This window comes from Lissotriton vulgaris, chromosome 11 (genome assembly GCF_964263255.1).
Source record: "Lissotriton vulgaris chromosome 11, aLisVul1.2, whole genome shotgun sequence".
NCBI lineage: Eukaryota > Metazoa > Chordata > Amphibia > Caudata > Salamandridae > Lissotriton > Lissotriton vulgaris.
Window position 1 is genome coordinate 774,259,983 of NC_141699.1, and position 18,081 is coordinate 774,278,063.

The 18,081-nt window shown below is 42.3% G+C and overlaps 1 protein-coding gene across 9 annotated transcripts in view; it reads left to right on the top strand.

The window, feature by feature from the left end:
* DOCK10 (dedicator of cytokinesis 10) overlaps window positions 1–18,081 on the top strand; it is a 1,740,483-nt gene that overhangs the window by 1,188,072 nt on the left and 534,330 nt on the right. For all 9 annotated transcript variants that reach the window (XM_086943899.1, XM_086943900.1, XM_086943901.1 and 6 more), the window contains exon 28: window positions 16,504–16,650. In XM_086943899.1, coding sequence (XP_086800025.1) covers window positions 16,504–16,650 — 147 coding nt within the window. The remainder of the gene's footprint in view (window positions 1–16,503; window positions 16,651–18,081) is intronic.

Genomic DNA, 18,081 nt, shown 5'->3' on the forward strand with positions numbered 1-18,081 from the left:
GCACACATACATGCCCTATGGGCATGTATGAGTGTCACATGCCACCCTTACAAATGCCAATTAGGGCATTTTTAAAAGAAATCGCAATTTACCACCACCTTGTAGTTGGTGGTAAATTGCGGTTTCTTAATACAAATTCGCAAACCAAAAATGTGTCATACATATCATTTAAGGAATCGCAAAATTTGCGATTCCCTAAATGCTATGGCAAAATAAGGAATTGTAAATAATTGCGATTCCTTAAATTGCGATTTTTTGATACATCGCAAATCGGCCGTTTGCGAGTCGCAAAAGCCTTGATACATCTGGCCCTAAATCCCTGACGTGTGTGCACACATGCATGCCTGTACACACTCTACACCCCCCACAAACACACACACACACACACATGAATACATGCTCTAAAAATGTCATAGCAGAGTACATCACAAGCACCATGATCCGCACAATTTCTGCTGTGCTTTACATGTGCACAGCGGATTCTGTGTGTGTATATCGTAAGGAGGCTGTACTAGGCTAAGACATAGAACCTAAGCGCCAACCAACATCTTTTTCTTGGCACTGAAGACCTATATTCTTTTTGTTTCAAGTACTTTCACTGCAGGCCTAACACCCTGAATATTAGAAGTATAACAAACTATGTAGAACCCTGTCCAGGGTACCTCTTGTGGTCCCAAGGGAGGTAGTAGTTATATCATTCTTGTTGTCCACATTGCACTGGAGCATATATAGAGCTAGTAGAATTCCTATCACTGGCATAGGATAGAAGAAAGGCACTTTCCATGTGGCTATTTGCACACCACACATAACTTTCCATTCCCTCTATTATGGGATTGTTGTCAAGATATATGTTTCTCACTGTAAGGCCACGATGTCTACTATTCATATCATAAACTTGTGAGTAGTCTATGTCCAAAGCAGAATGCCCTAAATATGTAAGCATGCAGAAAAAGAGTCAAAAGCATGAAAAGTCCATAGAAAAAAATGTGTATGTTTAGGGACTAATATACATTACACAGCACAATGTATTGCTTTCATGTTAATGCCTTCAGATCAGGACACCATGTCCCAGAGTCACAAAGGTTTTGCTTGAGGTTGGCATTACTTTTTCAACGCAGACCTGACTCAAAGTCCTTTTTGGGATTTACAAACCAACGCAAATTGGTATTTGTGTTGGTTTGTAAGAAAAAGTAATCTTGCTCTGCCATGCTTTGCGTTACTCTGCATCAAGGAAGCGTTACATGGGTGGTACTTGGGTGTTCCCGTGCTACCATCCATGGGTTTTAGTTCCATTTTATTCTAATGTTAGACGTTTTGGGGCCAATTCTCAAAGGCATCTAAACGTACATAACACAGTAGAACAGAAATACTACGTACATACCCTAAAATGCCTTTCGGAATAGATCCTCTTGTTTTCTGTTCCTTGCATACATCTATGAGCTAAACTATACTGACAATCCTTAATCTCCCAATACTGATATCGATGAACCTTGATTCTTGGATGTGTTTAATTTGCGGCCATGTTGAATAGCCCTTGTTGCTGTGCATAGACTATGACTGCAGCTGTGTGGTTTAAATGATATTCAAGTGTGGGGATGCAAATCTTTATTTGGTGCTGTGCATATTAACCAATGTATGCTGTGCATTGCCCAGTCCTAAATTGGCTTGTACTATGCTAGGCTCCTGTTGTACTGTGATTTACTATTTTACTGCACTTTTTATGTAATGTCAGATTTCACTGTTTTTGTACTACGATGCCACTATGATGTCTAGCATGACAGTGTTTTAGGACCTTGAAATTCCTGAAAAATATCCTAGCATTCCTGCCAGAAGACGCCAGAAAAACTGTGGTCCAGTCTAGTGCTTAATTTGTAAAAAAAAAGTGAAGTGCCGGTGCTGAAAATGCTGCCAAGGAGGCTACAGCCCACTTCTACCTCCAGTGTGCCCAACTTTCAACACCTGCACTGGCTCAGTCTCTATCCTGTAACCATTCTGTGCTGTCTGTCCCATAAGACATGCGTTTTACTTCTTTACCTACCCCGACAGATGAGTCAGAAAAAAGTGTACACCAAATGAAAATGCTTTTTTTGAACCTATTCATCAGTACAGTCTGACTGGATTTGTTGCAGGTCTGGAGGCTGCTTGAGCACAGTAGGTCATGTCACTGCTAGTGCTGCCTGTAATTAGTTTGGTCCAGTTATGACGACTGCATAGGCATCCACTGCTCAGCTTGCTGTGACCCTGCCTGCTGAAGCAAAAGCACTGTCCCCATCCGTAATGCTGCAATGCCTGTGAGACGTGAGTATGGCTGTTGCACCTATTGGGCTCAAGCACACTCAGCAATTAGCATGCTTAGAGGCAGCGCACGGAAACTGCAGGTGACTCTATAGAGCACAAAATTTGCTGTGGGCCACAGCCACATCAAGCATGTTGAGGATAGTAGCAATGCACGGCTGCAGGCCCCCACTACAATTATCCAATGGGAGGCTTAGGCCCAGGCAGTGGCAGGGAGCAGTAGATGGGGAATAGAATGCAAGCCATTCGTTAGTGATGACTTCTTGGATTCAGGACAGGCGTGATGACATCATCACTGAAGTGATGATACACAAGCATGCCTGCCTGAACAGATGTATGCCTCCCTATGAAAACATACCAGCCCGTCACCATGCAAGGTATGTGGTCCTTTTTATTTTCAATTGGGCAATTAATATTGAGACCACCACCTGCAGGACCAGAAATCATAGATACGACACTGTGAAATACGTGCCGGTGCTTAACACCTGAAAGCACCTGCTCAAATTAAGCACTGGTCCAGTCTCTTATTACATCTAGACTGAACTACTGCAATGTGTTATGTCTAGGAGTCCTGCAGGCACGTATTATGCAACTTCAACAGGTGCAGAACATGGCAGCATGGTTATTGCTGAAATTGCCCAGTCGCGCACCCTCACCTCCTGAACGAGTCTCTTTCAAGGCCCTCTGCTACTGCCATAGAATTCTTAATGGCAAGGGTCCTAGGTACCTCCACCCTGTGACCTCAGCCTACTCCCCTAAATGATCTCTGAAGACGGCAAACACCTCGCTAGCACTCATCTCTAGAATCAAAAAAACTTGAATAGGAAGATGCTCGTTTAGCTTCCTTTGAGCAAAATTGTGGAACTCAATACCTCTTCTACTTGGACAGGAGAAGTCACAATTCTCATTTCTGAAAAAAATGAAAACCTTTCTATATCCATCTAGCCTCGCCCTACAGCTTTCATTGCTTGACACAGAGGATAGGAAACAGCAATGCTGGGACACCTCTTGTGACTTAAATGAACACTTTACAAACCACCTTATTATTATTATTATAATCTTTAGAACACTCATTATGTAACAGACACTTAAAATCAACATGGTTTCCTTTTTAGAGGATGTCATTATTTTTTAGAATATTGTAAGACTGATTTTACCCAGTATTGACTAGATAACTTTTTTATTTTATTGTCTAAACATGTGAATGAACAGAATCAAATTTGTGACCAACACTTTCACTTATTATATATATTTTTTATTTAGAATGAACATAATTGGCACTACTCAGGGCACAGCAAGATAAAAAATAGGCTCAGTTAATATAAGGTGTTATCTGGGAAACATTAAATACATGATATCATGGGAGGGACAATTATAAAGGGAAATTATTAGTTGGGCCCTAAATATGAGTTGCATTTATCAGGAGTGACAAAATTACCTGGTGCAGAATGAGCCATTCTAGCTAGTGGTTGCTCCCATACAGAATGTGCAATTCTTGCAATTTGGTTCTGCTCATTTGCGACACCCAGAATTTTACCTTTTTTTGATTACCTGGTTTTGGACTTTTTATTTTGGGTGAGTCTTTCTACTTGTGTCTCACCCAAGGTAATCACATGGTAAATGGGATGTGCGTGTTTACCTCGGGTGTCCACCTTGTAAGATAAGGGCCACTACAATGAAGCTAGGGTAAGGGGCACTTTTCTGGTTAATTTCTAATTTAAAATGCTTGTAAAGCGCAGCATACACCTTGCGGTTTCTTGGCGCTGAAGGTTCAGTGGCTGAGGGGAAGGAAGACCGGGGAGAAAATTTAGGCGGGGAAAGCCTGGCTAAATAGGAAAGTTTTCAAGTCTCCACGGAAAGAAAGGTACTGAGTTGCGGAGCGGAGGTTATCAGGGAGAGAGTTCCAAAAGGAAGGGGCCAGAGTAGAGAAATTGGATCCACCCCATTTTTTGCGCGAGAAACGGGGGATCAGGAGAAGGGACTTGGAGGAGGACCGGAGATTTCTTGCGGGGACGTAGGGTTTGATAAGTGAAGTGATGAAAGCAGGGGCAGTGCCCTGACGGGCCTGGAAAACCATGCACCCGATTTTGAAGAGGGAACGTTGTTTCACGGGGAGCCAGTGGAGTTTCTTTAGGAGGGGGGTGGAGTGGTGATAACGTGGGAGGCCAAATATCAGTCTGGCCGCCTGGTTCTGGATGGCTTGGAGTCTACGCAAACTATAGGCAGGGATGCCATGGAAAAGAGCGTTGGCGTAGTCCAAACGCGAGATTACCAGGGCGGCCATGATGGTCTTGAGGGCCTGAGGGGTGAAGAAACGGGAGACAGAGCGGATAGTTCGAAGAGTGAGGAAACAGGAGGAGACCACGGAGCTGATGTGAGAGTGAAGAGTGAGCTGATTGTTCATTTTTACACCCAGTGTTTTGACAGTGGTGGAGGGGGAGGGTGCAGGGCCAAGAGAGGGGGGCCAGAAAAGAGAGTTCCAGGGACTGGACGAACCACCAGTGAGAACCAGCTCAGTTTTATCAGGGTTCAGTTTAAGGTGGTTGTGATTCATCCAGTCCCTGATGAATGTCATAGTAGACTGGAAATTGGAGACCGAGAGAGAAGAGGGGGACAGATCAAAGATGAGCTGGAGGTCATCCGCGTAGTTAAAGACGGTGACCTCCAACTGCTGGAGAGCAAAGATGAGAGGAAAGATATAAAGGTTGAAGAGAAGAGGGGAGAGAGAGGAACCCTGGGGAACACCACAAGTGACAGGGAGGGGAGTGGAGGTGAAGTCGCCTAGACGGACCGCCTGGGTGCGGTCCCTCAGAAAGGAGGAGAGCCAGACAAGGGCTGATCCCCCGATGCCAGCCGCCTTGACACGGGTGAGTAGGATGGTATGGTCCACCGTGTCAAAGGCGGCGGAAAGATCGAGGAGGACCAGTGCCTGGTGGTTGTTGTCATCCATGCCCTTTCTGAGGTTGTCTAGGACGGCGACTACGACCGATTCTGTTGAGTGCCTGGGGCGGAATCCTGCCTGACGAGAAGCCAGCCCCCCATTCGCCTCAATGTGGGTGCTCAGAGCCGCGGTAACATGGCGTTCCATCACCTTGCCCAGAAAGGGCAGCAGGGAGATGGGGCGAAAGTTGGACGAGATAGAAGGGTCCGAGCCGGGTTTCTTCAGCAGGGGTACTATGGTGGCTGCTTTTAGTACCGGGGGCACCACACCCTGTGCCAAGGCGCTGTTGAGGAAGGCAATCGGGGGATCAGGGCAGCTAGAATAGATTTGCTGTAGGATGCGAGCAGGGCAGACATCCGCCGGTGACCCAGATTTAACTTTGGGAAGAATCGACAGAAAGGATTCCTGAGTGAGGGGAGGGATGACAGTGAGATGATTTTGAACTGGGGGGGGGGAGGGATCGACGAAGGTAGGCGAGGGTAGAGGGATATTGGCCTTGATATTGGTGATCTTATCCACGAAGTAGTTGTTTAATTGGTCGCAGAGAAGCTGGGAAGGAGGGATTTGGGGCGAGGCTCGATCTGAGAACGCCAGGTCGTTTACGATGTCAAAAATAGCCCTGGGTTTGTTGGCGGCCGACATTATTCTCGTAGAGAAGTAGTCGGTCTTAGCAGCTAGAATTGCTGATTTGTAATCAGCCAACAGTGTCAGAAAGTGGGTTTTTAATAACGGGCAGTAGTTCTTCCTCCACTGCCTCTCCGCCCTCCGAACGCTCAGCTTAAGTTCTTTTAGATGGTCGTTAAACCATCGGTTAGAGTCCTTAAGCCGGCGGATGGAGATGCGTCGTAAGGGGGCCTCTGAGTCACAGGCTCCAGCCAGCCAGGTGTTAATGGCCTTGGCCTGTGAGGCCGATGATAAGCCAGAGAGGGGGGGGATGGAATTGTGAAGCAGGGAGGTCAGGGAGGGGAGATCCAACCTGTTCCAGTTCCGCGCCCAGGTGTTTTTGGCAAGCGGGGTTTTGGGGGATGAGTTGTGGGGGATGGTGAAAGAGATGAGGGCATGATCGGACCAAGGGCAAGGGGAGACCGCCACCGAAGCCAGAGGGAGGTTAAGAGCCCAGACCTGATCAAGTGTGTGCCCGTGAGAATGAGTGGGGACAGAAATGTGTGGGACAAAGTTGAGGGAAGACACATGGACACATGTACACATATGTGCAGGCTGCACATGTGACACTACCATCGGCAACACCCGGTAACTGAGTGCAGGTAGCCTGACACAGAGCGGACTCTGCAAGCTTAGATGTTGACCTGGATAGGCCTTATAATATTGGTGGGCAATCATAGGTAAAGGCAGTATAGTTTAATGTGTTGTCTGCAGTGACACTCTATTATATACATAGAGGTCAATCTGCCTTAGAGTGCAGTTTCTCTTTCCTCAGGCCTGCAAAGTGTCCTAAGCTATGAAACTGGGATGAAACATGTGTGCCCAGTTTGAATACACAGGTCCCAAGATCATACATGTACACCTTATATGTCATCCAGAACTTTCATATTTCTCTTGCTTAGCTCAAGGCCTTTTGTTCCCTTCCTGGGCCAAGGTAATTACACTGCTCACCAGCAGAGGGTGCAAAGGCCTACCGACACAAACGGAGTAAATACCAATGCTTCATTCTACTACTGAGGAAGGGGTGAGAACAAATCTGCATCTTTTAATTAGCTGTCACACTGTGCTAGGATTGGGGAAGCCCAAGCCCAATGAACAAAGGAGGAAGCCCAGACAACTGGAGCCATTATAGGAGAGGGCTTTCCTTTGAATTTTGGGTGGGAAATTCTCTTTGAGTTATGTCAGCCTCGCGAGGATCTAAGGTCCCTAGAGGAGATCTGATTAGGGACTTCTTCACGGTGCTAGCTAGCTTGAATTGCCCCAGCATGCTGTGCTGGAGGGGTGAGACAGGGGGGAGGGGTGATATGCAGGGAAGCAGAGGTACGATGAGTTTTATTGACTTTGTAATTGTGTCTAGTGGGTATTTTCATTATGTTGACAAGTTGGAAGTAATTGCAAATGCTGCCAGCGATCATAACCCCCTAATCTTATCCCTACTTTGTCCTGTCAAACCCAATCATCCTGTCTGGGAGCAACCTATAAAGTATAACAGGAACCAAGGAATTACTCTCAAATGGGGCAAAATAGATGCTGCTGGTCTAGAGGCAGAGATCCTAAATGGATATAGCTCTGAATATGAAGCATGTCTATCATCCACAGCTAATCCTGAAAAAGTCATAGGGAACTTTGAATCTTTATGTAGGCATGTAGCTGAGCGCCTCATAAAACCAATTGGGAAAAATAAAAGGTTAGGTCCCAGATGGTTTGACGCTGCATGCTCGGCATCACATAGATCACTAAAAACAGCATTAAAACAAAAACCAAGGGACAAAGAGCTGGTTAGAGCATCCAGGCTGGCCTATAAAGAGGCCATAAGAACAAGGAAGCAGGACTTAAAAAACCTAGCCTGGGAAGATCTTGAAAAGGCCTCGGAATTAAAAGATAGCAGGCTCTTTTGGGAAGTTATTAACTGCCCCCTCTTTACGAGTAATGGCAAGGATAACATCGTCATGCAGATTACATGTGAAACATGGGAGTCACATTTTGGGAAAATCTTTAATCCACATGGAATCTTACCCCATGAATTACCATTAGGTGATGCTAGGGAGTCGGTGGTCTCTCAATCATCTTTGTCCCTGAGCTCATCCCTCACCTTGCAAGAGGTGGAAGATGCTCTGTCGAAAGGCATTTTATTAAAGGCCCCCGGCCCTGACCTAGTGCCTTTGGATTTTTTCAAGCATAATGTCAAGGTTTGGGCCCCTCTGTTGTTGAATGTGTTTAGAGCAGTTGTTATTGGCCGTGTCCCGGCATCATGGAAGGAGGCAGTAGTGGTGCCGATTTTTAAAAAGGGCGATAGATCCGACCCCCGGTGCTATCGCCCAATCTCACTAATCGATGCATCGTGTAAGATACTGGGTAGGGTCATTTTAGCTAGACTGGAAACGTGGGCAGATTCGGTGGGCCTTATCGTGAATTCCCAATATGGGTTCAGAAAAGGCAAAGGAACTGTCGAACAGTGTCTGAACCTGGCCCTAATCATAGGGAAGTACATGAAGGCAAGGAATTCTTCCATCCACCTTGCCTTCATGGACCTCTCAAGTGCATTTGACACTGTGTGTCGGAGCAAGTTGTGGCAAATGATGGGGGTTATGGGCTTCGAGGAACCCTTGGACACCTTGCTCCGTAGACTGCATGAATCAACAACTGTAGCTATAAGGTTTGGGCCAGGGGGAGAAAAAACCAAATCTATTCTCTCAACTGAGGGCGTTCGACAAGGATGCATATTAGTCCCTTTTTTGTTCCTTGTGTACACAAACGGCCTGGAAAAGTACCTGTTGGATCATTGCCATGACTTCCCGAAGGTCAACGGCAGAAGCATACCAATGCTTTCCTATGCCGATGACACGGTACTTATGACACTCACAGGTAACAGCATGCAGCATTGCCTTGATGCCTTTCACAATTTCATGTTGGACCTAGACCTCAAGGTAAATTTCACCAAATCCTTTGCTATGGTCTGTGGCCCAAAGGGGACCAAATCCAGAAAGTTTGTAGTAAATAATTCTACCATCGAAAAGGTTGAAAATTTTAACTATCTGGGAAACCTTTTTAACAACAAATTAAGTTGGGCCCCGTTAATGAAGACTCGAGTCCAGAGTGCTAGTCGCTCTATAGAAGGTCTGTTTCGCTTCTGTGGCAAACTAGGTCAAAAACCTGTTACACATTTAAAAACCCTGTACAAATCAAAATGTTTGTCGGTAGCTACTTATGGGGCAGGGGTTTGGGGGACTGAAAGCCCTGACATGATACAAATTATGGAGAATAAATTCATAAAGCGCGTTTTGGCTATTCCATCAGGCTCTTCAAATAAATTCGCCCATAATGAAATAGGTCTGAGCTACGTGAGTGACACCATTCGCCTCTCACCCCTACTATTATGGGGCAAAATATGGCTTTCAGAGGACTTACAGCTCTCTAGAGATATCCTCCGGGACTGTTTAAAACTGGAAAATATGAAACAGATCCCCTGGCTATCTTATGTCAATGAAATGCTTCACAAAATAGGTTTGGGTGAGATTTTCGATAACCCTGAAAAAATACAGGGAGACATTAAAACTGTCATTAAATCTAGGTTTTGGAAATCCTCACTTGTACATCCTCTGGCCAGGCCTTACGGTCCTATGGTTACTTTACAGCACCAGTTTTATCTAACATTCACAAATCATGTGCAATGGCAATTCTATCTGACAAGGTTTAGGTTAAACATCCTGCATTTTCTTTTTGCGTTTCCTAAACAAGGGGGTTGGTGTGAGAGACTGCCCCCCTGTCCCTGTAACAATAAAGATAGCCAAAGCACGATGCATGTTGTTCTCTTCTGTCCCCTATATAAGGACCCGAGAATCAGGTTTATTAAGCCCGTTTTGAAGGAAAAGCAACCCTGTCATTACAAAGAGGGTTATGACTACCTGTTATCTTTGTCATCATCTGGTGTCTGTTGTGCGATATTAAATTTTATACGAGTGTCACTCTTGATAAGAAAACGGTATGGTTAATTTGGCCCCAAGAATCTTGTCTTTGCCATGTATGTTGCTGTATCGTGATTTTTTCTTCCTTTGGCCCCTTGATGCATGCCCTAGCATGAATAACTTATGAACCATCATAATTTGATTGAAAGTAAATGTTATGGGTTTCATCTGTGATTATATTAATTAATGTGTCTTATCTGTTTGTTTAGTGTTTTAATTGTAAAACTGTATTTTAAAAATGAATTCCAAATCATGTTTGTAATTGTAAATGTCTGACTTTTATGATTCTTTTTTTTTAATCGAATAAAGTTTTTGAACTGAACGGAACTGATATGCAGGGGCATCTTAATGATTTTGGGCACCTTGGGCCAAACATATTTTGGGGCCTCCTACTCGGACCAGCTTTTAATATATGATCCAATTTCAGCTCTCTCATACCCTCGTTGGCCTGGTCATTGACAGTGCGTAGGCACACTCATCCTAATTTTAACGGTGTTCACATCTAATATTCACACGTGTGTATTCAATATTATATTTGTAAAACAGCAGTAGCTCAGTAATATTACTGCACATAATCTCTGTGACACCCTCCAATTTCTCATGTGTAAGTGTCCTGTTTTGATCTAAACAAAACTTTTCTTATGGATGTTGCATGAAACATAAACACACATTTCTCTGCAAAATATTTGTAATAGGCTCTAAAATATCACCCACATTGAAAATAAATGAAAGTAAAACGGCACTTAAAACAATCTATTTAAGAATTATTAAAGACCATCACTGCAAGACTCTCTACAGATAGAGCTGCCTCTATCAGGGGGCCCCTGAACGGCTGGTGCTCTGGGCCAGAGCCCACTTTGCCTAGTCCATAAAACATCTCTGGTGATATGACACCCTAGGATTGGCAGGGGGCTGGCTTCTAGAACTGTCTGAATAAAACGAATTAAAACTCCTGCTCAATGGAGAGTGAGTTGTTGTTTTTGTAGGAGTTGGGATCTGGACCTGGACTATGACAGCAGCAACACCATGGAAAGCTGGATAGACAAGCATGCTGACGGACTACGTATTCTGCCCACAGCTGCCCCAAGAAAAGTGGGTCTCTCTAGGGCTAGTTCCCTTACCCAAATAAGGACCAGTTGGGGGAAGATTTTGACTTCATCGTCCCATAAGGAGGAGAGACGCACCAAGTCCAAAGATCAGGAGAAAAGCTGATTCATGGAGCAAGTCCAACCAGCTCCCTGCAGAATGCGCTTTATGGAGCTGAGGAGACCTGCTGAAACTGCTCCTGCTGGCTGGATATCAACACCATGAGAAAAACAATCCCCAAATCTCTGAAATCAGCTGAATGGTGCTTGAGGTATGACATTTTAAGGAAATTGGCCTTTGACTCCCACCAAAACAGAGCACCTGGAGCTCAGCCACATCTTCCTAAAAATACCCTTAGGTTAGGCCAGTACCTGGGGGTCGGTGCAATGATAATTGATTAGATTATTGTGGAGAGGATCATGCGTGGAGCTCCGCTCCCTAAACTTTCTTTGGGCCTGGGGACCCCATTCTCTGGCCGACATAATAATGATGGTGAGGCCCAGGACCCTATCTCTGGGGCCCAGATTAATGAACAAGGGCCAGCATGAGGTCCAAGGAACCTCTCTCTGCTCCTCGTAAACTGTGGGGGCCAGGACACAGAGCATTGCTCCTGCTGCAGGTGGGGGCTGCAAAAGAAAGATGCCAGCTCCCAATCTCAACAGTGAGGGGAGCCGACTGGGGTTGCAGGGGACTTGGGGCTCCCCTCGAGCAGCCACCCACCAACCATCATTGCCTCTGGGTGTCCCAGGTGGGACTGGGACACCCAAAAGATAAGAAAGACTAAACAAAACTACTGCAGCTCTCCCGAACACAGCAGTAGATCCGCTAATAAAATATTTGCGGCTTTCTGGCTGGTAGTGCCCCAAATTGCGCTACTGGGCTTCTCAGCATACATGTTTCCTTCTTGTGGTGGCCCCAATAGAGCAGATGCACTACCAACCTAAAATTTGAGTTTTGGGTTAATTGCAGGGTCTGCAGCAGTCCTACTCCCCCATATGGATAGATTGACTAACTCTAAGGGGCCCATTAGGATGTAGGCCGAATCGCCAACGCCTGCATGGCAGTGGCGATCCACCCTACATCCTAGCCCGCCCGCCACTCATTTCCCCCAGTCATTTTAGTATGGCGGGGGTACCGCTGTGGACGGGAAGACGGTCCAACCCTTTTCCACCCGGTCGACAAGTCGACCGAGTGGAAAAGGGTTTAATATGGTGGTGGTGTCTGCTAGACACACCATCCATATCAGGATGTAGGCTGGGGCAGCCTTTCGGTGACGTGATAAACCAAAGACCTGTTTCATTTGAAGTGATACCCCCTATATTGTGATGTCCTATCTGGCGTATGCCGGGGGTACTGTGAATTTGAGGATCATGACTGTTAAGGTGTCAAATGTGTGGAGTGGTGTGGCTCACTGGTTAGAGGAGGCAGACCCGGAAGCAGAGGTCAGCCCGGGACCAGGGTTCGATTCCCGACGCGGTAGGGTCTTGGACCATGGTCAGCGGACTCGATAATTCTCGCCTCGGTGCCTACACCAACCATGGGTCCCACTCAGCAACTCTGGGCAATAGCTTGCTTAATCTCTACTAACGACCCCATCAGCGCCGGGGATGCTTGTTTTCACCTTGGAGATGCCCAGGAGGGACTATCTCACAGGGAAAGCCAGGATGGGTTCCCCAGCGGTATACAGCGCTGGCACGCCCCTTTGCTGGGGCAGCTGTGCACTTTACAAGTATACGACATTTAACATTTAAAGACATTTAAATGTGGCAGCAGAGTGCCATCTAAGGTATTGTCAATCTGCCTGATACATATTTGCAACATAATGAGTAGTATTTAGTAGTGTGTGTTAGTAGTTTAAGTGTAATAAATGCACAGTTCCCTTTTCAAAGAAAAATCTTTAATTGGACAATCATTTAGTGAGTGTTATTATTGTGTGCCAGCGAATGGTGATTACTGGCCTTCACCACCACCCGGGATGAGACCTTGGGCTTTTCTGCTTCGCTAGACTGAGAGAATCAAGCACTACATTCCTGGATTGGGGTATAACTGTGCAGACTTTGAATTATGGGTCTAAATCTTCATGGTCATCCTTAGTTTCAGTTGTGGTTCTTTACCCATTTAACACTTGCTCTAAAGGTTGAATTCTGGATGGGAGGAGTGTTACATACTCCCTCATCCTGTAGGAGCGGCTCAGAAATAGGCTTTGCTGCCCTTGTGTCCACAATTATTACACAGAACTGCACTAAATGTTATCAAGTGGAATCCTCACTCAATAAAATTTGACCCAGTGGCTCAGTGCAAGTGTTCCTGAGTGTGGGAACGCTATGGGACTGTGTGATTGGGTAAAATGGTTTTCTACCAGGTGTACCAGTCTGCACATTCTGTAATCAGACCATGAGTCTCAGAGGTTGAATCTGAAAAAGTGGGGTTTTAAGAACCTGCTGAATGCTAGGAAGTTTATGTTCAGTCTGATACCTTCCGGTACCATGTTCTGCCATCTGGGATTCACAGCTTTAGTTTTCTTGTCCAGTGTACCTTACACAAGAAACAGCTACAGTTGGATAGAAAGGCTATATTTTTCCAAGTTGTGTAACAGTGACCATATATAACTGAATCAATGGTTACAACATGTGCTTAATGTCATATGTGAGTCATAATAGTTTCATAATATTTTCATAATGTCCTTTACAGTTGAAATATTCTAATGAGTTTTGAATATTTCTTTCAATATTTATGGCCTGATTTACAGTTTGGCAGATGGGTTACTCTGTCACAAATGGGACAGATATCCCATACACAGTATTACAACTTCATTATATTCTAAGGCACTTGTAACAAGATGTATGAAATATCTGTCATGTTGTGACAAAGTAACCAAATCTGCTGAGCTCTAAATCGGGCCCTTTGTTGTTTTCAATTCTAAAAAAGAAATTCACCCTCATTGCAACTACCTCAAACCTCTAAGTTATATGACATGCACCAGACTGGTCAACACTTGTTATTAAAATATACAAATAAATTAGGGACATTTTCCTAATTCTGATTCTCAAAATCATAATTTACCAGCAGTTCATTTTGAATGTTAGGAGTAGTAGGGATTGAGATATCAGTAGTCATCATTTGAAAAATATGTTCCAGTCATGAATGTTAGATAAATGAATTACTGTTAGAATAGCTGCCATTTTTTCCAAATCCACTGCTTCTATATATGATCAAGCAGCTGCCTTATATGATAGAGAAAATTAGGGAAGAGTGGCAACTTGATGCTGGAGAGGGATCACTGACAGAATATCGAGGAGCAAAATATCGACCCGCCAAAATATCGAGGAAAAAATATAGAATGCCAGAATATCGAATTCCTATCTACAAGTACAAAAATATTGAATCCAAAATATCATTGTAAATAATAGTTTGTTAAAATATCGATTTTTTTAAATGTCTTAAAAGTAATCTAAAATAATGAAATAATAAATATAATTAACTAAAACATACTTAAAAATACTTAAATAACCTTACAATTAATAAATAATGAATGTAAGTTATAAGAAAAATAAACATGCATTTTTATTTTTTAATACATATATATATTAACTTAATATTTATAAAAAATATGCAGTATTATTAGCGTAGGATAGCGGGAGGGTAACATTTACTATTCCCACTCCAATGAGTGCAACAGTTGGGAAAGCGTTGGTAAGCGGGAGGGTAAAAATTACAATTCCCACCACAGTGAGTGCAACAGTAGGGAAAGCGTTGGATTGCGGGAGGGTAAAAAATATTATTCCCACTCCAGTGGGTGCAACAGTAGGGAAAGCGTTGGATAGCGTAGGGGTAAAAATTACTATTCCCACTCCAGTGAGTGCAACAGTAGGGAAAGCATTTGATAGCGTAGGGATAAAAATTACTATTCCCACTCCAGAGAATGCAACAGTAGGGAAAGTGTTGGATAGCGTAGGGGTAAAAATTACTATTCCCACTCCAGTGAGTGCAACAGTAGGGAGAGTATTAGATAGCATAGGGGTTAAAATTACTATTCCCACTCCAGAGAGTGCAACAGTAGGGAAAGTGTTGGATAGCGTATTGGTAAAAATTACTATTCCCACTCCAGTGAGTGCAACAGTAGGGAAAGTAGTGATTTTATATGTAAGGAGAAATAAATTAATTATCAATTCCAATAAAAATGTATTACAATTAATTACCAATTACAAAATATTGAATAATGAATGAATTAAAAATACCAATACATATTATTTATTAAAAATGAATTACCAGTTATTAATTAATTAACAACCAATTAATTTTCAATACCAAAAATACATAAATATTTAAAGGATAACCAATTAATAATTAATTAACAGTACATTAATTATCAATACACAAAAATGTTTTCAATAATTACTTAATTACAATAAAATTTCTTCTGACCCTATTCCCCTATAAACCCACAACCTGCTCCGAATAATACATTATTATAAATGATCAATTAATCAATTATTAAAAATTATTTACCAATTAATAAAAATAATTACCAATTAATAATAATTACCAATTAATAATTAATTAACAATAAATTAATAATCAATACCAATAAATAAAAATAAAGAATTACTTAATAACAATTAAATGACTTCCCACCATATACCCCTATAAACCCACAACCCGCTACAGAAATAAAACGCAAAAATTAATTAAAAATAATTTATAATTCCTAAAAATTTATATTTCATTTACTTAATTAAATTACTTCCCACCCTATCCCCCTATAAACCCACAACCTGCTACGGAATTAAATTACGCAAAAATGTAATAACATAAAATGCATTACTTAAAAAAAATTCAAACATACATTACAAAAATAATACTTAGTTTTAACACATATGCTAACACTTTAAACACTATAAACAAAATTCGATATTTTTAACAACTATATTATGACTGTGGATATTACTAACTTCGATATTATGGAAATCGATATTTCTTACCTGAATTTCGATATTCTGCAACACTATATTATTGCAATTCGATATTCTGTCCAATCTATATATTAAAAAATCCTCGATATTCTTTCAATTCAATATTTTTTTTTCAATATGGTGACTGTTCACTGCTGGAGAGAGGTTTACATTTTGCATGACCTCTCACTGCTACATCACCCACGAAGTGCCTCGAAATAGAAAGGCCCATAGGGCAGGGTTAGTGGCAACAGAGTTAAAAACAATTCAAAATAACTGCCTAAAACTGAGGACCTTGCTTTCCAACATAGGATCATGTACTCCATTCTTGTTGTTTGGGGCATTGTATTTAACTGATCAGTGTAAAACATCCAAAATTCACTCTGTATCCGCAACATTGAATGCACTTCTTATGCATCACTACATGCAGAGCTTATTGGAATTTTGTCTTCATTGAAACACTTAAACTTGTTTTTTAAGTATGTTCCCAATACTTTTACCATAGAAAAACTGTGTTGTTGTGCTACGTTAAATGTGCCATGCCTGGCAAACCAATCTAATATTTCATACTCGTCAAAAATGGCCTTCACATTTCTTTTAGGTCCCACGTGCCCAGAGATTTCCAGAAACATTCCTTGCTGAATTGGATGTGCTTGTCATGATATTCTCAGACCATGTAATTTGGAAATATAGAGATGCTCTAGAAGAAACCAGAAATGCAAACCAGAATATTGCTCGATTTCTAAAGGTATGACTATAATATTTTAACCAAACTTAGCATATTGTACAACCCTTGTAATAAATAATTATCAAATTGTCCTTTGCTGTGGTTCCATATTGCTATACATGACATCTGACTACATCTTATGACATGCCTTTGTTACAATGGATAAGCATGCCAATTATTCATTATTGTCAAAAATAATATAGTTGTTTGGTTGACCTCCTCCAAGCACTGTTGTTTTTAGAGTATGTCAAGGGAATCACACTCGCAAAAACCAAAGAGGGTACACCTCATCTGTGATCGTTAAACAGTGTCTGTATTTAGCTAGCAAAGTCATTTGTAATTAACACTGAGCTTAGATTTTGGCATTAATTTCATTTTTTGCTTTGAAATATTTTTTCTTCTGTGAATATTTGCATAATCACAGATTCTGATTCTACCTTGAATGTAAGGCCAACTCACAACCTCGGTGTATTAAGGGCAGATAGCATGAGACATATATGTTGTTTTCTGTATACACATATTTGCAGCAAAAAATGTCCATGTGTGGAAAGTATCCAAAAAGTCCTGGGTGTTCTTGTCCTGGATACTGAGTGTGTCAACATGTAGGAAACATACATTCTCGTTCATGTGTGCATAATATTTCCAATGTATAAAAGGATTATACGCATACAGTCAATATATGTATATGCAATTATCATTTACTTCCCAAAGTAATGATAAACACTACAGCATTGTTCTGATGCACTTTCCAAGAAGAGACGAGAGGATTGTTAAAGTCCAGGGATTGAATATGCAAAGACTTAGCAAATAATGAAACTAATTGAAATTGATTTTGTTGTACTCCTGAAGAAGGGCTAATTGCAGTCAGAAATAGGTTGAGACAGATTCATCAGAGCAACACATTTCAAAAGCTGAAAAGCTTAGGGATACACATGGAGAAAAACTATGTTTGAACATTCAAGGAAGTGCATATTGTGAAGTTATTAATTATATTTATTGGAAATGTTTAAAATATATGAAAGGGAGGCTGATTACAGGGGTCTATGGCTGGAACCTCTGGTAGAGTGAGAGGCTACTGTGGGGAATATGTAATGAGCCACGGCTAAAGATGTATGTAAAACTCTGGCCTACGACATCAATTGCTGAACAAGGGAGACAGAGTTGTGTGACCAGGGGGGGTATTCAAGGGGGGGGGGAGAATATCATAATGTTCAGTTTGATATTGTTGCCTGACAAAATGATGTAAAGATTGCTATGACAATGATGCCTTGTAACGTTTGGCGGCTTCCTCCGACATGCGAGGTGCTGCAATGTGTGTGCAATCTATCAAATAAAATCTGTTTAAAAAAAAAATATATGAAAGGGAAGACAAGTTTAATTCCCAAATATTGAAAGACACTTGACTGAGGACAAGCACCCCATAGAAGTTTCTGTACATTGGGCTTAGTAGTG